This window comes from Mustelus asterias, chromosome 1 (assembly GCF_964213995.1).
Source record: "Mustelus asterias chromosome 1, sMusAst1.hap1.1, whole genome shotgun sequence".
Lineage (NCBI taxonomy): Eukaryota > Metazoa > Chordata > Chondrichthyes > Carcharhiniformes > Triakidae > Mustelus > Mustelus asterias.
In genome coordinates this window covers 13,261,977-13,283,988 of record NC_135801.1, presented here as the reverse complement: position 1 = coordinate 13,283,988, position 22,012 = coordinate 13,261,977, and the positions used below count along the sequence as shown (strand labels likewise).

The 22,012-nt window shown below is 46.5% G+C and overlaps 1 protein-coding gene across 1 annotated transcript; it reads right to left on the bottom strand.

The window, feature by feature from the left end:
* Positions 1-218: 218 nt before the first annotated feature.
* Positions 219-11,533, bottom strand: rpl34 (ribosomal protein L34). Its single transcript, XM_078222045.1, has 5 exons — positions 11,500-11,533; positions 9,344-9,417; positions 8,457-8,556; positions 2,211-2,314; positions 219-355 (listed from the first exon to the last, which is right to left on the bottom strand). The coding sequence occupies exons 2-5, from the start codon at positions 9,406-9,408 to the stop codon at positions 271-273; spliced, it is 354 nt and encodes a 117-aa protein (XP_078078171.1). The 5' UTR covers positions 9,409-9,417; positions 11,500-11,533; the 3' UTR covers positions 219-270.
* Positions 11,534-22,012: the final 10,479 nt, after the last annotated feature.

Here is a 22,012-nt window from a genome sequence, read left to right as displayed (position 1 = left end):
AAGTTTGCACTCAGAAGCCGATATCCACCAACTGTTAACCTGACAATGTGGAGATTTTGGTATTGCGCTGCCCAATTCTATGTTACAGGTGATGTGGGTTCTCCAGTTACTTCATGCTGGCAGAGATTTTGCAAACTGCTTTCCACACAGGGAACCCGGGCTGATTGCGACCCCCAATTATCCACACTTTGTAGGGCAAAGAAATATTCTCCAACGGACAAGTTCCAATTAGTTTTTTACTTCCATGTTTATACAAAATTATTAGACGGTTCACTTCGATTTCTGGCTTTGTGCTTGGGCCTTCAGCACCTTGACCACTATCTTCTGCTCCTCAATAAGGAACGCACGCTTAATTCTGAAAAGAAAAAGAAAATGTACATCAATCCAAGGTTTGGAACAATAGCAGGGTGTTATAGTGGGAATAGAATCTTGGCTAGTCACATTTTCCATGTGCCTGTAAGTGATCTGCTCCTCTGAATCACCAATTAGCAACAGGACCTGAAGGTCCCCTGGCATATTCTGGTCACAAGTCACTCACTATAGGAAGGCCACACATCAGGCTGTATGTTGGCCTTCCCACAAACTTACTCTGTGGGTTGGAGTGGAGCTTACTGCGGCAGCACACAGACCATTCCTGATTTTCATAGAATCCTACAGTGCAGAAAGAGGCCATTCGGCCCATCGAGTCTGCACCAACCACAATCCCACCCAGGCCCTATCCACATATTTACCCACTAACCTACGCATCCCGGGACACTAAGGGGCAATTTAGAATGGCCAATCAACCTAGCCCGCACATCTTTGGACTGTGGGAGGAAACCAGAGCACCCGGAGGAAACCCATTGGGATTTTGACACACGAGAGGCATCTCCAGAACCACTGTGCAATTTACAGTCAGGTTGGCCACCCAGACTATTTGGCCCCTTGAGTCTGCTCCGCCATTCATGGTCGATATGCCTTCACTCCACTTTCCTACCCACCCACCGTCACCCTCAAAACTCTGTCCAATTCTGCCTTGAACATATTCAATGAGCTGGACTCCACTGCTCTCCGGGAAAGAGAATTCGAAAGACCAACAACACCGGGTGAAGAAATTCCTCCTCAACTCCGTCTTAAATGGAAGACTCCTTATTTTTAAACAGTGCCCCATGTTCTAGGTTCCTCTACGAGGGAGAAACATCTTCCCAATCAAGCCCACTTTTGATTTTATACTTTTCAATAAGATCATTCCTGAATCTTCTAAACTCCAATGAGTATGGGCCCAAATTACTCAATCTTTCCTCATAAAACAAATCAACTATAGTGAGTCTTTTCTGAACTGCCCCCAATACAAGTACCCTTACCTAAATAAGGAGACCACTGGAGTATACAATGCTCTAGCTGTGGTCTCACCAATGGCCTACATGATTGTAGCAAAAATTCCCCACATTTACACTTCATCCCCTTTGCAATAGTGGCTAATTTTTAAAGTTTAAGTTTATTTATTAGTGACACAAGTAGGCTTACATTAACACTGCAATGAAGTTACTGTGAAAATCCCGTAGTTGCCACAATCTAATGCCTGTTCGGGTACACGGAGGGAGAATTTAGCATCGCCAATGCGCCTAACCAGCAGGTCTTTTGGACTGTGGGAGGAAACCAGAGCACCTGGAGAACGTGCAGACTCCGCACAGACGGCGACTCGAGGCCAGGAATCGAAGCTGGGTCCCTGGCGCTGTGAGGCAGCAGTGCTAACCGCTGTGCTGCCCTGCTCCATACCTGCACACTTTCTGTGAAATCAACACTCACGGCAGTTTGGGGACCTGCCAGGAGCATCTGGTTAGGTAGTCCTCTCCTGCCCCCTCATTGATCAATGGTCCAACAATTGTTCATCTTTTATCAACTGCCTTAACAAGCCAACTACACACAATGTAGTCTGATTGTGCTGCAGCAGCTGTCGAAAACGTTGAAGATGCCCCTCACATTTCCCCCCACCCAGGGTCATCACCATGCCACACCTTTCCCCCGGCTCCCGCAGCAAACTCAGCTGGTGCACTATTCCCCTTCGACCCAGGGCTGCTCGAGGGCCTGCATGGAACTTACTCAATCACCGTCAGACTAAATACACATAAAGGCCCAACACTCTATCCTTGGGATTACTTGCTGTGGACAGAACTGTTCAATAAATCAATCCCAAACAGTATTAGGAAGAAGTGGGTTTTGAAGGTTACCTGTCACGTACACACTTGGCACACATGGATCCACCATAAGCTCGACTGACATGCTTCTTGGTCTTTGACAATCTCATTAGAACCTTGGGTCTAACAGCTCGAATCTACACAAGTTCAAGAGGAATTGGTTAGTGTCTATTTTTGGTCAACAGTTCAGATACAAAATGGCCATATTCAGCACCAAAAATGAACAACACTTCACTGTTATATCAACCTGCAAAAACTGTTAAAAACCAACCTGACCCATGTAGAACGCTGGAAGACATTTGGCCAAAATTCAAAGTAGGCTCTCCTAGCCACATACTTCAAACACAGCTAGGAACTGCATGACCCAGGGGACCAAACTGAGCTTTTCATCTCAGTTCAAAGCCAAGTCAGCCTCAGGGTGTCCTGTGGCTACAAGGGTCCCATGTGAAATGAGTCTGATTAGTCTTGATCCAGCACATAGATAGCACGGGTCTTGCATCAAAAACTGCCTTTAATTGGAAGTTTCACCCGGCTAATGATGGTTGGCAAGGACATGAAAAAGGGGCTCCATTAGTGCAGTATGGGTGCTCTTCAGAGGTTAGAGCAGAGTGAAGGGAGCTGCAGTTTACCTCTAACTCTGCTGTACTAGGAATACATGACATCAGAAGACTGCGTGCCTGATGTAGGAAGTTCTCCGGAATTGATCTCACTTACTCCAAACACAAGGATTAAATAAACCAGAACAAATGTACGAAGATAAAAGTTCAATGCTGAAGCTTTTTAAAAAATGTATTCCAAGATATGGGAATTACTGGCAAGCCACGCCAGGTGTTAACTATGCAGGGTGGTACTGGAGCCCTGTGTTAGCCAGACTGGGTAAAGCCAGCCCTTCCCTAAGGGCATTAATGAAGGAGCCAGGTTTTAACAACAGTCCAGTAACATTTATTTTGCTTGTTATGGCAAGATTTGGTGGCTGCGTCAACATTAGGCGATCCTGTGTCAGATATAGAACCCTACAGCGCAGAAGGAGGCCATTTGGCCCATCGAGTCTGCATCGGCCACAATCCCACCCAGACCCTATCCCCGTAACACCATGCATTTACCCAAGCTAGTCCCCCAGACACTAAGGGGCAATTTAACATGGCCAATCCACCTAACCCACACATCTTTGGACTGTGGGAGTACAGGTCTGTAAAGGTCCTTTTAATCTGGTGTTGGTACCTAGATTGAAATTAGGCTCGTTACCAGATATGCACTTCCTTCAGACTCTAGGGAGTTACAGTTCATTTGGAATCTGGGTTGCTGTGAGCAACGTGCATGTTGCAGTTTGGAGCTTATAGATAGTGATGGCAGAGACTTCCACTTTCAGTCCATCACTCGGCTGTCCAGGAATCTCTCCCTGCCATTGGTGTGTGTTGGAAGAATTTAAAAGTTGTCACTGTTATGCCACACTATGAACACCCCTTCCATGGCCATCAAGACCGAGAGCGGGATTCAAACCCAGAGCTCCTGGCTCCGAGACAGGGACTCCGCCACAAGACCTCTTATCAATGTACATGACTTCAAATTCGATTTTCAAGTTTGCTGACGATATCACCGTCGTGGGTTGGATCTCAAAACAATGATGAGACAGAGTTCAGGAATGAGATAGAGAATCTGGTGAACTGGTGCGGCAACAATAATCTCTCCCTCAATGTCAACAAAACGAAGGAGATTGTCATCGACTTCAGGAAGCGCAAAGGAGAACATGCCCCTGTCTACGTCAATGGGGACGAAGTAGAAAGGGTCGAGAGCTTCAAGTTTTTAGGTGTCCAGATCACCAACAACCTTCCTGGTCCCCCCCCCATGCCGACTCTATAGTTAAGAAAGCCCACCAATGCCTACTTTCTCAGAAGACTAAGGAAATTTGGCATGTCAGCTTCAACTCCCACCAACTTTAACAGATGCACCATAGAGAGCATTCTTTCTGGTTGTATCATAGCTTGGTATGGTTCCTGCTCTGCCCAAGACCGCAAGGAACTACAAAAGGTTGTGAATGTAGCCCGATCCATTACACAAACCAGCCTCCCATCCGTTGACTCTGTCTACACTTCCCGCTGCCTCGGCAAAGCAGCCAGTATAATTAAAGACTCAAACATTCTCTCTTCCACCTTCTTCCGTCAGGAAAAAGATACAAAAGTCTGAGGTCACGTACCAACTAACTCAAAAACAGCTTCTTCCCTGCTGCTGTCAGACTTTTGAATGGACCTATCTCGCACTATGTTGATCTTCCTCTACACCCTAGCTATGACTGTAACACTACATTCCGCACTCTCTTGCCTCCTGCTCTATGAACGGTATGCTTTGTCTGCATACCACGTAAGAAACAATACTTTTCACTGTATGTTAATACATGTGACAATAATAAATCAATTCAAAAATACAGCCAGGCCATTTGGGCAGGAACTAGACTCATCGGCAAAGATTTCAATTACGATGGATCTTTTGAGCCAGATGTCATTATTTTTGGACAAATTGAAGCATCCAGATTACTTATAAATCTCATTCATGGCGGGCGGCACAGTGGCGCAACGGTTAGCGCTGCTACCTTTCAGCGCCAGGGACCTGGGTTCAATTCCCGGCTTGGGTCACTGTCTGTGTGGAGTTTGCACGTTCTCCCCGTAACTGTGCGGGTTTCCTCCCACAGTCTGAAAGGCGTGCTGGTTAGGTGCATTGACCCGAACAGGGGCCGGAGCGTGGTGACTCGGGGAATTTCACAGTAACTTCATTGCAGTGTTAATGTAAGCCTTACTTGTGACTAATAAATAAACTTTTAAAAACTTTTTTCTTCAAAGTGCCATTCACACCTAAACGTGCATCATTAATTCAAATCTCCAGTTTAATTTGCAGCTTGGCATGCAATAAAAAATGGGGACAAGTCAGAAGGTGATGGAATGATCTCACAATTCAACCCAAAAACAATGGTTTAACAAGCTCGCCATCACAAATCACTCCTGCAAAAAGTACTGAGACTTCTCTCCAACTCAACTCAGAAGAACATGTCAAAGTTGAGGTTTAACATATTGAGTTCACTCAAATAATGAGGCCAGACTCGTGCATCGAGGGGCATCCTTCACCCAAACCTGTTTTATCCTTGATTCTATGCACACTGCTGCTAATCTTCACTAGTCAGCCCACTTCTGTCAAATAGTCTGCCACCCATCCCCACGACGGTTCCACTCCAATCATAAAGACAGAATATATCACCGTCAACAATAAATGCAAATAGCAGAAAAATCTATGGGGTGTCTGTGTAAAGATCAATTCTCCAACATAGTCAAAAGATACAGAACTGGATTAAACTTCTAAACCTGCAACACGAGGCAAACTCCAGCTTTCTCACTGAACAGGTCCAAAGATTTTACGAAGACGGAGGCCGTTCAGCACATTATCTGTGCCACTTTTTTGCTGCAACAATCCTAAACTCCCACCTGATATCCCCATGCCTTCCTCTGCTTGGATACTTAACGAAGGAGTGGGTGGCAGAGGTTAGCACTGCTGTCTCACAGTGCCAAGGACCCGGGTTCAATTCCCGGCTTGGGTCACTGTCTGTGCGGAGTCTGCACATTCACTCCGTGTCTGTGTGGGTTTTCTCTGGGTGCTCCGGTTTCCCCCCCACGGTCCAAAGATGTGCGGGCTAGGTGGATTGGCCAAGCTAAATTGTCCCTTGGTGTCAAGGGGGACTAGATAAGGTAAATGTATTGGGTTATGGTGATAGGGCCTGGGTGGGATTGTGGTCGGTGCAGACTCAATGGGCCAAATGGCCTCCTTCTGCTCTGTAGGGTGCGATGATTCACTGGCCTCTGCCTCAACCACAGGGTAAAGCCTTTCATGGCCCTTCCCTAGACTCAGGGATTATCTAATGAGAAAAGATTGAGCAGGTTGGATCTATACTCATTGGAGTTTCGAAAAATGAGAGACAGTCTTACTGAAACACACAAATCTTGAGGGGACAAGAATCGGTAGATGCAGAGAGGATATTTCTTCTTCTGAGGGCACCTGGAACTAGGGGACACAGTTTCAAAATAAGGGTTTTCCTTTTTAAGATGGAGAGGAGGAGGAATTTCTTCTCGCAAAGAGATTTAGTTAGTCTTTGGAATTCTCTCCCCCAACGAATAGTGCTGGTAGGGTCATTGAATGCTGAGGCTTTATAAGGCTCTGGTGATACCACACTTGGAATATTGTGAACATGTGTGCTGGCCTTGGAGAGGGTCAGAGGAGGTTCACGAGAATGATCCCAGGAATGGAAAGCTTGTCACATGAGGAGCATCTGAGCACTGTGGGTCTGTACTCGATGGAGTTTAGAATGATAAGGGGGGGGGATCTCATTGAAACTTACAGAACACTGAAAGGCCTGGATAGAGTGGACGTGGGGAAGATGTTTCCATTAGTCGGAGAGACTAGCATCCGAGGGCACAGCCTCAGAATAAAGGGACGACCCTTTAGAACCGAGAGGAGGAGGAATTTCTTCAGCCAGAGGATGGTGAATCTATGGAGTTCATTGCCACAGAGGGCTCTGGAGGCCAGGTCATTGAGTATATTTAAGACAGAGATAGATTGGTTCTTGATTGGTAAGGGGATCCAAGGTTACAGGGAAAAGGCGGGAGAACGGGATTGAGAAACGTATCACCCATGATTGAATGCCAGAGCAGACTTGATGGGCCGAATGGCCTGATTCTGCTCCTATATCTTAGGGTCTAATATACTCAAGGCTGGGTTTGACAGATTTTTGATTGATGGGACGTGGTGCTAGAAGATTCCGCAGGGGTGATTGAGGAGGCTTCAATAGAGGATATGATCAGGGACTCCTGATAGCGCAGTACAATCAGCAACTTTTGTACATCCTTCTGAAGATGAAACTGTTTACAAGTACACTTCAGAAGTAAACAAGTCCCGTATTTCAATGCACCAGTTTACTTTTTTTCCACGTTTCTAGTTTATTTATTAGTGTCACAAGTAGGCTCTCATTAACACTGCAATGAAGTTACTGTGAAAATCCCCTAGTCACCATCCTCCTGGTGCCTGTTCAGGTACACTGAGGGAGAATTTAATGAATGCACCTAACCAGCATATCTTTAGACTGTGGGAGGAAACCAAAGCACCCAGAGGAAACCCACGCAAGCACAGGGAGAACGTGCAGACTCTGTACAGACAGTGACCCAAGCCGGGAATTGAACCTGGGTCCCTAGTGCTGTGAAGCAGCAGTGCTAACCACTGTGCCCCTCTTGGAAATCAAAGAACAAATTGGGAAAGTTAATGAAATATTTGAGCAGCTCAGAGATTTTTATTTTTCAGTTAAATTATCAGCTACATCCTTGAAGAAAGTATAGAGGTTTTCTGTTGATCCAGCAAAACCACTCCCTCTTCAATGACTTTTGCCCCGCCAGCTAGTGAAAAGGGTTGGGGGAAAGGAAGGTTGTGGAGGACGGGGGAGAGGTCAAGGTGGTGAATTTGGAGGGTGAGGCAGTGTTTCAGAGGAGGCAGGGATGGAGAAAGGAGAACGCAGTTTTAGAGGTGGAGGAGGAAGGTGAAATTGCAAACATTTGAAGATTGGGTAGCAACCTGCAAAGTTTACTGTTTTCACTCTTATCCTGCCAGACATGAACTGCATCAAATTTAAGTTTTTTAAAATCAAATTTTATTGCAAAAAAACGATTTAGGAAAGGTGCTTGATGGCCAGCACAGGCATGATGGGCTGAATGGCCTCTTTATGTGTTGTATGACTCCATGGGAGTCAAGAGTTATGGGAAAGGCAGGGAAAGCAGAGTTAAAAGTCACACCAGGTCAGCCTGATCCTACTGACTGATAGAGCAGGCTCGAAGGACCGATTAGCCCATTATTGCTCCACTTTTTAATGGTCTGAGAAGAATCCCTTAACCCCAATCTTCAGAGAGAGAATTTTAACTCAAAGGCCCGCATCATAGACTCCCAACCAGAGAAAAATGTATTTTCCTATTCATAATCAAAACTCTTTGTAACTTAAAAGAAGAAATATCTCCTCTTGCTGTTCCATTGGAGATAATTAGAACACCTCAACAGATGATCAGATCAGGAAACTAGAAATAACTTGCACATTTTTCAAGATGAGGCAGTATAAACATACTCCTGTCCCAGACTGCAACTACCGAGTAGGCACCCTGCAATGCCTCGATGTCAAATGAGATTTCAGAAACTTATATTAGAAATTACAAGTTGCTCTGAACCAAAACTCCTACTGTATGCATCAAATTAACTACTTACACCGCGGAGTCGTCCAGGACAGATGCCACATGCGGACTTTGGTGCTTTGCCGACCTTTTTGGTATACAGGAAGACGATGCGGTTCCCGGGTGTGCGAGACCTTCACAATTAAGGAAAAGGTAATTGTTACTTTTCAAAAAATTAAACAGCAAGATCACCTAAGGGAACAAGACAATATCAAATGCCAAAAGGACTAAATTTGCAGAGCTTATATGCCCTTGAATATGGAAGATTATGGGATAATCAGATTGAGGTGTCTAAGGGCTGCACGGTGGCTCAGTGGTTAGCACTGCTGCATCATAGCGCCAGGGACCCAGGTCACCTGTGTGTGGAGTTTGCATGTTCTCCCAGTGTCTACATGGGTTTCCTCTGGGTGCTCCGAAGATGTGCGGGTTAGGTTGATTGGCCATGCTAAATTGACCCTTAGTGTCAAGGGGATTAGTAGAGTAAATAGGAGGGGTTAAGGGGATAGGGCCTGGGTGGAATTGTGGTTGTAGACTCGATGGGCCAAATGGCCTCTTTCTGCACTGTAGGGATTCTATGAAGTTGATTAAAGGGGTTCACGGTCTCTCTGTAACTTTCCTCTGCTGCAAGAGGCCAGACTAAAGAGAAGAACCTTATAATTAGAGCCAGACTGTTCAGGATGCACTGTATACTAAGAGTACTAGTAATCTAGAACTCTTCTCACCCAAAGACGGTCAGGTTGGGAATCAACTGAAAACTTTAAAAATGAGTTTGGTAGATTTCAGTTAGGTAAGCACATTAAGCATTTCAGAACCTCAGCAGGTAGGTGGAACTAAGATACAGACGGATCACGATCTAACAGAATGGCAGGATAGGTTTGAGGGGCAGAATGGCCTCCTCCTGTTTCTACGTGGAGGACTTACAATCTTTTCTTGTTGGAGGCGGTGTTGTAGGACAACCTACGGCGGTATGTCAGGCGCTGAACCATCTTTTAAAGCTGGAATTAAAGGAGAGAAAACAGTCACAAATACCATTTAAATATAGTTTTAGGATAATGCCTTGCAGTTCAGGAATTTTGTCAACAGATGCAACCCACTGTTTAACTCTGGAGCAAAAACATAATTCATTGACTTGGTTGTTGAAAAGTAACCTTGGTTTAAAAACCTAAGAAATGGGATATCAGCAAATATCTGACGAAGGGTCATCTAGACTCGAAACGTTGGCTCTATTATCTCTCGATGTGGAGATGCCGGCGTTGGACTGGGGTAAACACAGTAAGAAGTTCAACAACACCAGGTTAAAGTCCAACAGGTTTATTTGGTAGCAAACTTCTTACCCTATTATCTCTCCACAGATGCCATCAAACCTGCTGAGATTTTCCAGCATTTTCTGTTTTTCTTTCAGATTCAATGCCTTAGGAAACCCAGCACAGTTACACAAATCAACTTCACCCATCCCGCCAATATTCCCTGCATGCTAGCAAAGTTAAAAACACAACAGAAACTCTGATCCTACTTGGCTCAAACTGCAATCAATACCAATGGAAACAGTGGAGAGAATGTCAAAGAGGTTGATTCCTGATGTTTAGAAGACCAGAGAAACCTGGGCTGCTCTGCCTTGTCATACAGTCCCTACAGTACAGAAGGCGGCCATTCAGCCCATCGAGCCTGCACCAACAACGATCCCACCCTATAACCCCACATATTTACCCTATTAACCCCCCTGAAACCAAGGTCAATTTAACATGGCCAATCAGCCTAACCTGTACATCTTTGGACTGTGGGAGGAAATCCACGCAGACACGGGGAGAACTCTACACTGACAGTGACCCACGCCGGGAATCGAATCTGGGTCCCTGGCGCTGTGAGGCAGCAATGCTAACCACTGTGCCACCAGGCCGCCCGTGTCCTCACAGAGATACACAAGATGCACATTCAATAGCAGCCGTCAAAAGAGAAAAGGCAGCAACTGCATTCTAAATCTTTTTAATGTAATAAAATGTCTCAACACACGAGTGTTTTCAGACACCATTTCATTTTGAGCCATTTGAGATGTTAAGGCAGATGACCAAAACCTTGGACGATGGCATTGCTGCAACTGCCTCAGTACTCAACGCCGACTACCGAAAAGCCTCACAGCACCATGGACCTGGGTTCAATTCCTGCTTGGGTCACTGTCTGTGTGGAGTTTGCATGTTCCCCGTGTCTGCGTGGGGTTCCTCAGATCCTCCCACAGCCTGAAAGACGTGCTGGTTAGGTGCACTGACCCGAACAGGCACCGGAATGCGGCGACTCAGGGAGTTTCACAGTAACTTCATTGCAGTGTTAATGTAAGCCTTACTTGTGACTAATAAATTAACTTTATTTTAAAATCTGAGTACGTAGCAAAACTGTTGCACAGCAGCTTTATACACAGCTGGTTCCTATAGATTGGATTATGCACTCGGGTCTCTGAAATGGGGCTCGAACTCACGGCCTTCTGACTCAGAGGCTTCCAGCCTTGTTACAGCCAACAGCTCAAGGAGTACCGAGGGAGCGCTGCACTGTCTGAGGAGCCCATTCTTTGGGTGGACCATTAAACCATCATTCTGGGCTTTCCCAGGTGGGCATGAAAGACTAAATGGGACTATACCTGAGAGCAGCTGAGAGCTCTTGTGTCCTGGTTCACATTTATCCTTCAAAGGGGCATTGCTGAAATAGATTAGCTGGTTTGGGTGGGATCTTGCTGTGTGCACATTTGGCTGCTGCTGTGTCCTACATTGTAACAGTGCCTACACTTCAGACATGTATTCCATTAGCTGGAAAGCTCTTTGGGATCAGGCCCAAGCCCCGGGTCGGCCCCTGCTCTCCACCCCCCGTTAGCGGCCTCGGCATCCAGGCTTCCCTCAGACCGGCTCCGATCCCTTCCCAGGCAGCCTCGGCCTCCATAAACACAAACACCCGGCAATATCCGGCCCGGAGAGGCCCTCTGCCTCGGCGGGATGAGAACCCGCGGGGCCCCGACCGATCGGGTGCCCGACAACCGCTGATGGCACCCGATTGTCCGTGAAACCGTCCGGCAACCCCCTTCAGCGCCATACCTGCACCCGGCCTCACCGGAAAAGGAAGGAGGAAGTAAAGGAGGGGCAAAGTTCAAGCGAAGCCACCAAGCGGATGTACGGAATGACGTGTTGCAGTGGAATCCTGATGGGTGGCGCCATGTTGTTGTACGGCCACTGCATTGGGTTGGCACATCTGGGGAACTGGTGGAGGCTCAAAGCTTTGATTTGATGTTTTAAGTTTCATTGTTTTTTGTTTCAGTTTATTTAATTTAGTTTATTAGGCTTAACTTACAAGAGTTGGAGGCTCAAAGCTGTTCTCTCACTTATTATTTTATATTGCAATCTATTTAAGTTTAAACACAAGTGGCTTAGTCCTATATGAACATCCCTACTTCCAACACAAACTGAATGAGGAGAGCAAGTCACTGTTCAATCTTTTAGATGAGACGTTAAACCGAAGATGCACTGTCCTCTCAGACACATAAACAATCCCCTTGCACTATTCGGAAGAGAAACAGGGTGGTGTGCCATGGGATCCAGACCTGAAATAAGTTTAAGGTTATCTATTAGTGTCACGAGTAAGCTTATATTAACACTGCAATGAAGTTACTGTGAAAATCCCCCCGTCACCACACTCCAGTGCCTGTTCGGGTACACTGAGGGAAAATTTAGCACGGCCAATGCACCTAACCAGCACATCTTTCAGACTGTGGGGTGGGGAAAAATGGAGCACCCGGAGGAAACCCACGCAGACGCGGGGAGAGAACATGCAGACTCCACACGTAGTGACCCAAGCCGGGAATTGAACCTGAGTCTTTGGCTGTGAGGCAGCAATGCTAACCACTCTACCACCAAGCCACCCCAGGCTCTGTCTCCCTGCTCAGTTGGGTATACAAGATCCATTGGCACTATTTTGGATTTCTCGCTGCTGTCCTCGCTGCCACATATTTGCCAACCAACACTGAAAACAGAATATCTGGCGGTCTATTTAATGGCTATTTGTTGGATATTTCTGTGCCCAAATTGGCAGCTGTGTTTCCTGTACTGCGACGGTGGCTACACTTCCAAAAGTATGGAGACACTTTGGGATGTCTCGAGGTCGTGAAAATTGATGCAAAAATGCAAGTCCTTCCTTCTTGTCTTTCCTAAAATTCAAAATCCAATGTTGCTGATAAAGGATCTTGCAAAAAGAGAAGTTGAATAAAGTGTTAAAAAATTATTGGCTATCAAATGTGCTTCTTCACCACCCTCTCCACCTGTGATGCCACCTTTAAGGATCTATGGACTTGTACACCCAGGTCCCTCTGTGTGTCTGTACTCCTGATGGCTCTGCCATTTATTGTATAACTCCCCCTTACATTAGATCTACTGAAATGCATTTATCTGGATTAAACTCCATCTGCCATTTCTCCGCCCAATGTTCCAGCCTATCTATATCCTGCTGTATTCTCTGACAATGTTCATCACTTTCTGCAACTCCAGCAATCTTTGTGTCGTCCGCAAACTTACTGATCACACCAGCTACATCTTCCTCCAAATCATTTATATATATCACAAACAGCAGAGGTCCCAGTACAGAGCCCTACGGAACTCCACTAGTCACAGACCTCCAACCGGAAAAAGACTCCTCCACTGCTACCCCCTGTCTTCTATGGCTAAGCCATAGTAAATGATTGAATGTCAGTTTTAGGGCTGAGAAATATAATTTTCAATTGTTTAATTGATATGTGTTTGATTGTGTTAGTTTGTTCACTGATCCATGTTTACTGGGTTGGATTGCTTAAGCCTGTAGGTGGAACTAGAGAGCTGAAGTAACTGACATCATACAGAAGGTCCAGAAAACATAAGTGTAGAAATCCTATAAGTGCTGAGATATCTTAAAGTACTGTAAATAAACCTGTTGTAGATTTAGAAGCAGTGCTATTTGTGCATTACTCTGAGATAAATCAGATATATAAAATGTACAGCAAACTGGCGAATGCATAACAGGAAGTAGTAGAGTGGGCCTGTTCTCAGATTAATGGACAATGACTGAGGCTTTTCAATTATTGCTTGGAACTTGCAAGCAAATAATTAAAAAGCAATAGCTTTCAATCATAAAAAGGAATATTCCAGTCTTAGATTTAGTTATTCTGTTCAGTGAACCTTTCGTTTAACTTAACATGGTCGTGGAAAGTGTTATAAAAGTGGGGGGAGGTGGGGGTGAAATGGACCAGTAACCCAGAGGCTCAGGCTCAAATCCCATCATCTGGAATGAAAAGTTAGTCAGAGTGGCCATGGTGGCTATCATTTTTTTGTTGTTGTTGTAAAAACCCATCTGGTTCACTAATATCCTTCAAGAAAGGAAATCTGCTGCCCTTACCTGGTCTGGCCAACATATGACTCCAGACCCGTAGAACATAACTGCTCTTAACAGTCTTAAATGCCCTCTGAAATGACCTAGCAAGCCTCTCAGTTATATCAAACCACTGCAAAGCCCAAAGGAACGAAACCAGAGGGGGCCACCTAGCATCGACCTGGGCACCAGGAACAACAACAACAGCAAACCCAACCCTGCCAAACCTGCAAAGTCCTCCTTACTCTCACACAAACTTGGGAGAGCTGCCCCACAGAATGGTCGAGCAGCAACCTGACATTCTCACAGAATCATTCCTTACAGGCAATAAGTCAGACACCACTATCACCATCTCCAGGAATGTCCTGTCCCACTGGCAGGACAGACCCATCAGGGGTGGCTGCTCAGTGGAATACAGTCGAGAGAGAGAGTTGCCCTCGGAGTCCTGAACATTGACTCTGGACTCTGTGAAATCTCATGGCGTCAGGTCAAATATGGCCAAGGGAATCGCTTGCTGATTACCGCCAACACACCAGCGACCCCCTCAGTTAATGAATCAGTGCTCCTCCATGTTGAACACCAATTGGAAGAAGAGTGGCTCAGTACATGACGTTTGAATGAGCTGCCCATGCGCCAAAGGGCTTAGCTTCTAGACTGGGTATGTGGCAGGTGATGAAGGAACCAACAAGAGTGAAAAACCTATTTACCCTGTCCTTACCAATCTCCATGTTTCAGATGCGTCTGTCCATGGCAGTATTGGTAGGAATGACCATTGCACAGTACCTGCAGGGTAAAGACCATCTCCAACAAGAAAGAATCCAACCATCTCCCATTGACATTCAATAGAATTACCATCACTGAATTCCCCACTACCAGTATCTTGTGGGTTGCCATGTGACCAAACACTGAACTGAACCAGCTAAAAAAATACTATGGCTATAAGAGCAGGACAGAGACTGGGAATTTTGTAGTGAGTAACTCACCTCTTGATTCCCCAAATCCTGCCCGTCATCTACAGAGCACAAATCAGGAGTGTGATGGAATACTCTCCACTTGCCTGGATGGATGCGGCTCCAACAACACTCAAAAAAAGCTTGACACCATCCAGGACAAAGCAGCCCACTTGATTGGCACCCCATCTGCCATCTTCAACATTCATTCCCTCCACCACTGTCTCACAGTAGCAGCAGTGTGTGCCATCTACAAGATGCACTACAGCAACTCACCAAGGCTCCCTCGACAGCACATCCCAAATCCGTTACCTCCACCATCTTGCAAGACAAGGGCAGCAGATGCATGGGAATGCTACCATTTGCAAGTTCCTCTCCAACTGACGTACCAGCTTGGTCTGGAACTATAACTGGATGAAAATCCTGGAACTCCCTCCCTGTACAGCACTGTGGGTGTACCTACACCACACGGATCGCAGAGGCTCAAGAAGGCGCAACCTTCCCAAGGGTAATTCGTCATAGAACATAGAAAAAATACAGCACAAACAGGCCCTTCGGCCCACAAGTTGCGCCGGTCATGTCCCTACCTACCTAGGCTTATATATAGGCTTATCTATAACCCTCAATCCTATTAAGTCCCATGTACTCATCCAGAAGTCTCTTAAAAGACCCTATCGGGTTTGCCTCCACCACCACTGACGGCAGCCGTTCCACTCACCCACCACCCTCTGAGTGGAAAACTTACCCCTGACATCTCCTCTGTACCTACTCCCCAGCACCTTAAACCTGTGTCCTCTCGTAGCAGCCATTTCAGCCCTGGGAAAAAAAATCCACCCGATCTATACCTCTCAACATCTTGTACACCTCTGTCAGGTCACCTCTCATCCTTATGGACAACAAGGATGGACAACAAATGCTGAATTTTACCAGTGACACCCACGTCTCGTGAAAGAATGAATTTAAAAATAAACTTTTAAAAAGGAGTGTAGTAAGGACTCTGATTTCTTATTAAAAATACAGTTCAGCGATATTAAAATATTAACCCAACCACTTCGTGGCTGCAGAAGAACACAGCACAAAGTTAATCTTTTTATATACATGGACATATTATTCCTTTGAGAATTAAATTTGACATAAAAAGAGAAAATAGCAAGATAGAAAAATCTTCAAAGCATTTTCATTCCTAATTAATGGGTGGCACAATAATAAATTAATTGGTCTCACTCTGCCACTGGCTGATAGATACGATTTCTATACATGTATGTCATAATTAAATTATGTCCTTTTTTGCATAACCACTTATATTCAATGTTATTAGTGTTGCTTATGGGGCATCAAGAGGAACTTTGCAGTTTCAGAGTTAGAGAGTAAGCAAGGTTTGTGGCAGAAAATACCTCAGTTTAAAACCCTTCTGTCCAAAGAAATTTCCTCTCACAGAATCCCGACAGTGCCGAAGGAGGCCATTCGTCCCATCGAGCCAGCAGCAACAGCAATCCCACCCAGGCCCTATCCCCCATATTTACCCTGCTAATACCCCAACAACTAAAGGACAATTCAGCACGGCCAATAAACCTAACGCGCACATCTTTGGAGCGCAGGAAGAAACCGGAGCACCCGGAGGAAACCCACGCAGACACGGGGGAGAACGTGCAAACTCCACACCGACAGTGACCCAAGGCCGGAATTGAACCCGGGCCCCTGGCGTTGTGAGGCAGCAGTGCTAACCACTGTGCCACCGTGCCACCTCATCCTCCCTCCTTTTATTCTTTTGCTGCCTGAGCTTTGTGCCTGTCTCTAATTTTGAAAACAATCTATCCTTATTTATTTGATCTGAAAGCCCTTTTAACCTTGAGGACCTTCCCTGTGGGTAACGGTGACTTGATCAAGGGTTATGAAATAATGATTGAACAGATTAGGGGGATTGAGGACCAGGCCTAAGTGGGTAGTAGCTTGTTCCCCTTTCCCCCATGGAACAGTTGACCCGTGAAACAGCCTGAGGGATTGAGCAGTAGATGGCAATTTGTTGAATTCCTTCAAGTGAGGAATAGACCTGCTCTTGGCTGGGCTGAGGTGAGCTTGTTAGACGATTAGTGATGATCGTGATGAATGGCGGAGCAGGCTCGAAGGGCCGGATGGCCTCCTCCTGCTCCTATCTTCTATGTTTCTATGACCTTCTAAAAAAAATGATGTGGAGATGCCCTATCATATTACTCAGCCTAGGGCGATCTCCATTGTCAATGGGAGGTTTGCGGGGGGTAGGGGGGAGGGGGGCACATGGCGGAAATGAATTTTTAAGCCCCCCTTTACCTCTGAGTTTTGATTCAGGTTAACATCCCTCCTCTCGAGATAGCGCAGAACTCTCAGTGAGTGGAAAGTCTATGAGCTGTGATGCATTCAGGTAAGCTGGATTGTCACATACCGCACCCATTGTACACCCAACTGGTCTATAACAGGTGAGTGAATAACATGTGAGTGAGTAACAAGCTGGTGTTTAAAGCAGAAGTGTGAAAAAGAGGAACGTGTTTAACACACAAGTTGGATTTCATCCTCCCGTTCTTGAGGCACAAGACATTGAATTCCATTTGCCTTGTTAATTTCCTATCTACCACCGTGGCACAGTGGTTAGCACTGCTGCCTCACAGGGACCCAGGTTCGATTCCCGGCTTGGGTCTCTGTCTCTATGGACTTTGCACATTCTCCCCGTGTCTGCGTGGGTTTCTTCCGGGTGCTCCGGTTTCCTCCCACAGTCCGAAAGACTGGTTCGGTGCATTGGCCATGCTAAATTCTCCTTCAGTGTACCCGAACAGGCGCCGGAGTATTGCGACTGGTGGATTTTCCAGTAACTTCACTGCGGTGTGAATGTAAGCCTACTTGTGACACTAATAAATAAACTTAAACCTCAATGTCTCATGCGTCCACCTAGAATCATATAGCGCAGAAGAGGCCCTTTGGCCCATCAAGTCTGCACTGACACATTAGAAACACCTGAACCCCCACCTAATCCCATCTGCCAGCACTTGCCCTACAGCTCTGAATGCTATGATGTGCCAAGTGCTCACCCAGGTACTTTCTAAAGGATGTGAGATCCTGTCTCCACCCCCCTCTCAGGCAGCGCATTCCAGACCCTCACCATCCTCTGGATAAAAATAGATTGTCCATCTCCTTCTTGTACCACTTAAGGTCCTTTTCCTTATTTGGATATGTTAACCATGAAGTGGAGATGTTGGCGTTGGACTGGGGTGGGCACAGTAAGAAGTCAGGCAACACCCAGGTTAAAGTCCAACAGATTTATTTGGAATCATGAAGGAGCAGCGCTCCGAAAGCTGGTGATTCCAAATAAACCTGTTGGATTTTAACCTGATGTGGAGATGCCGGCGTTGGACTGGGGTGAACACAGTAAGAAGTCTCACAACACCAGGTTAAAGTCCAACAGGTTTATTTGGTAGCAAATACCATAAGCTTTCGGAGCACTGCTTCTTCGTCAGATGGAGTGGAAATGTGTACATTTCCACTCCATTTGACGAAGGAGCAGTGCTCCGAAAGCTTATGGTATTTGCTACCAAATAAACCTGTTGGACTTTAACCTGGTGTTGTGAGACTTCTTACCGGATTTTAACCTGACATTGTGAGACTTCTTAGCGGACATGTTGATGCACAATGCAATGCAGTGCTGCTGAACCAGACCTGGCGAATATTTTTCTTTGAGTGGCGAAGGAGGGGAAAAAAGCCTGAAGAAGCCAAAGCGCAACCTTTGAATTGGGCTCCCAGCAGCCGGTTCGGGACACAAGGCCGCTCTAACGGAAAGAGGTTACGTGGAGTGGGGGTGACAAGGACGACAAAGAAACAGTTCTCCAGAGTGATGGTGGAAGCAATGACCAAGTCGATGAAGAGCGGGCATCAAAGACAAGTCACTTTTTAAGAAGTCTGAGAGGACCCGCATTAATTAGATTACAAAAATTCGCAGAGGAATCACGCTGGGGCAGCCAAGAGAAATAAGCAGTTGAAAAAGAAGAGCAATGTGCTTTGAAGCTCCATGCTAAGATGGCACCAGAAGCTAATTTTGCCTGACTGGGTGAAGTAATGAAACAGCTTGCGGTCACATCCCCAGATTGCTGAGGAAATCCAATAACTGTGATTACAACCCCCTACTGTTCGAGGTTGAAGGAAGAGTCGTATAATTGACCCTCTGTCTCCCAAGAGCATTTCATGCCCTGTAGGTGAAGGACTGATGGTGCTGAATTATTTAAGTTGTGTTGGATCTCGAGTGTTTGATGAAACGAAGGAGACGTTGCAAGAGCCTGGCTAAGATTCAGTCGCTTCAGACGGGAAGGGCTGAATATTTACCCGCGAGAGAGAGAGAGAGAGAGAGAAAAGCAGCATAGAAAGAAAAATCAACCTTGTACAGAATGTCAGTGAGTAGGTGACAAAGTCAGACCAGAAGGCCGCAGGTTTGATCGGCAGCCCTTGCTTGGTTAGTTCATCTCAGCCAGCTGAGGTGGAGATTGGGGCCACAGTGCCACCTGAACCAAAGCTGACAGGAGCTCTTTCGTTTTGAGTTGCTGTTATAGTTTAGAAGGGGATGGACATCAAACTGGAGACCTGCAAAACTCTGAACCTCCCTCCACCCTATCCTTACCCAGGCCTATCGCCAGGGAACCCAATTGCCCCCGACCTCCCCCTCCCCACCCCATCCCCCGGCAACCTCTCCCCATCCCCCACCCCTAAGGTGTCCAATACCCTCCCCTCCCCGGGACCCCTACCACTTACCTGGGCTCCATGTCCTGACAGTGAGTTCAGGGCAGGTCGCTGCAGTATTTCTTCTGGCCGATCTGATTGGCTGGCAGCTCTTCCAAGGCAGGTTTTCTGCCCGAGGAAGTCCCTCCTGCTGCCAATCAACACTGGTCAGAGCGTAAAATGGCCGCTGGCCTTTTGGAGTCAGTGGGGATGTGTTTCCATCGACTCTGCCCCCGACATCCAAAGAATTCAGGCCCATGAATACAATGCAGGTGCAGAGACTGGCTAGTGGAGCAAATAGTCGTTCATACATACGAACGAACGTGCCTTCTATTTGTTAGGGAAAGGAGAGTGGTTGGATCGTTTGTTCATAATGAAAAGGGGAATGTTTGGGTTTTGAAATGCAACTGTACGACATGTCCTATCTGGCTTGCTGTAGTCATGTGACTTCTGTCATGCGGGAACTCCTGTAATCTGCCATCTAGTTCAATAAAGACCGTTCACTTAGCCAGACACTGAAGAAACATTGCTGTCTTTGAACACAAAGCAGTAAGCAACAGCCTTTTGGTAACCAGGCTTCATTGCTAATGGAATGATAGTCAAGTTTCAATCTTTTCCAAGCCACCAGTCTGCTTCATCAGGAGAGTGCACTGGATGTGCCACAGATGCGCCAGTGTCTGCCTTCAGAAACCTTGGCTGGAATCCTCTGTTCCCCCCTGCTGGTGGGATTTTCCGGTCCCGCTGAAGCCAACGGACATTTAAATGGCTCACCACATTTTCCAGCCCTTTCCCCATCCCAGCGGGGCTGCAGATTGTCCTCTGGCTCGGATCATCTGCCTCTTCCATCATTCTAGGCTTCATACATGTAGACAGGTGACCTCCTCTATCAACATCAAATGGAGTAGACGATACCCTCACTTAGTTAAGCTCATCAGCTGTGGCCAGGTGCCAGGGTGTGCCCGCTGGTGTGTACACCAACTGCTTGGTGGCATAAGTGAGAACTGAAGATATTTTGGGGCACCAATGAACTTTGCCCATATACAAAACCAGAGTGTGTGGTTAGCAGTGTGGTTAGAGCTTCTAGTTCTGTCAGAGAATTACCCCATATATCCATAGACTTGCTTGAGCGACATGGTGATACAGTGGTTAGCACTGCTACCTCACAGTGCCAGGGACCCGGGTTCGATTCTTGGCTTGGATAACTGTGTGTGGAGTTTGCACGTTCTCCCCGTGTCTGCATGGGTTTCCTCCGGGTGCTGCGTCTTCCTCCCACAGTCCGAAAGATGTGCAGGTTAAGTGAATTGGCCGTGCTAAATTCTCCCTTGGTGTACCCGAACAGGCGCCGGATTGTGGCGACGAGGGGAATCTCACAGTAACTTCATTGCAGTGTTAATGCAAGCCTTACTTGTTACTAATAAATAAACTTTAGCTTTACATTAGCATGAATTAAAAATAACCCTGGCCTCCAATTGATGGCATGGGGTGGAGTTGGGGGGGGGGTGGTTGCCGATGACCGTGCTTCTGTCTCCAGGTCCCTCCTTCCAACGTAGAACCAGTTCCCAAATCAAAAGTCGTAACCACTTCCGGGTGTTCCCCTTCCAACTGAGATGCAAGAAGCACATTGAAACTCAAATCTTTAACATGTGTTTTAGACAGCGATGTGAAAAGTGACAAAACCTTCTTCATGCCTTGAGGAAGGAAATGCTTGATAGAATTGCAGAGTCTGTTCACTAGAGAATGATGCTCTGCAGCTGTTGAAACTGAGTTCATGATCAGAGATGAGAATCAGCTGAAACAACAATCTGTCTGAAATTCTTCGACACTCTTGTAATCCATGAAGTTTCCTTGAAGTGGATTGCCGTAAACTACAGTTCAGGCTTTTGTGACAAGCCAGGGCTAGGGTTTTATGGCCACTCCCGCTCTGTGGGACATTACCTCTCGAATAAAGATTTTTTACCTTTACAAAAGTACAAAAGGGGTGGCACGGTGTGTGGTGAACCATCGTTGGTTCCCACTGTGGGATTGTTCTAATGTTGTTGTTGGGTTGTTCTAATGTTGTTGTTGGGCTAGGGTGGGATTGATACACCTGTGGTTGTTACTGTTGTGGCACATCCCAGTCGGGCTCCGCCTCCTGGGAGAGGTATAAGACCCCCTGCTCGGGCGGGACCTCTTCAGTCTGGGATAGTGTGTTAAAGTTCTGTTAGTTCCATTGTTAGTTAATAAAAGCCTTCTTTTACCGAAGCTTTGTGCCTCGTGTCCAATTGATGCGCATCACGGTGGCACAGTGGTTAGCACCACTGCCTCACAGCGCCAGGGACCCGGGTTCGATTCCTGGCTTGGGTCACTGTCTGTGTGGAGTTTGCACGTTCTCCCCGTGTCTACGTGGGTTTCCTCCGAGTGCTCCGATTTCCTCCCACAATCGGAAAGACGTGCTGGTTAGGTGCATTGACCCGAACAGGCGCCGGAGTGTGGCGACTGCAGGAATTTCACAGTAACTTCATTGCAGTGTTAATGTAAGCCTTACTTGTGACTA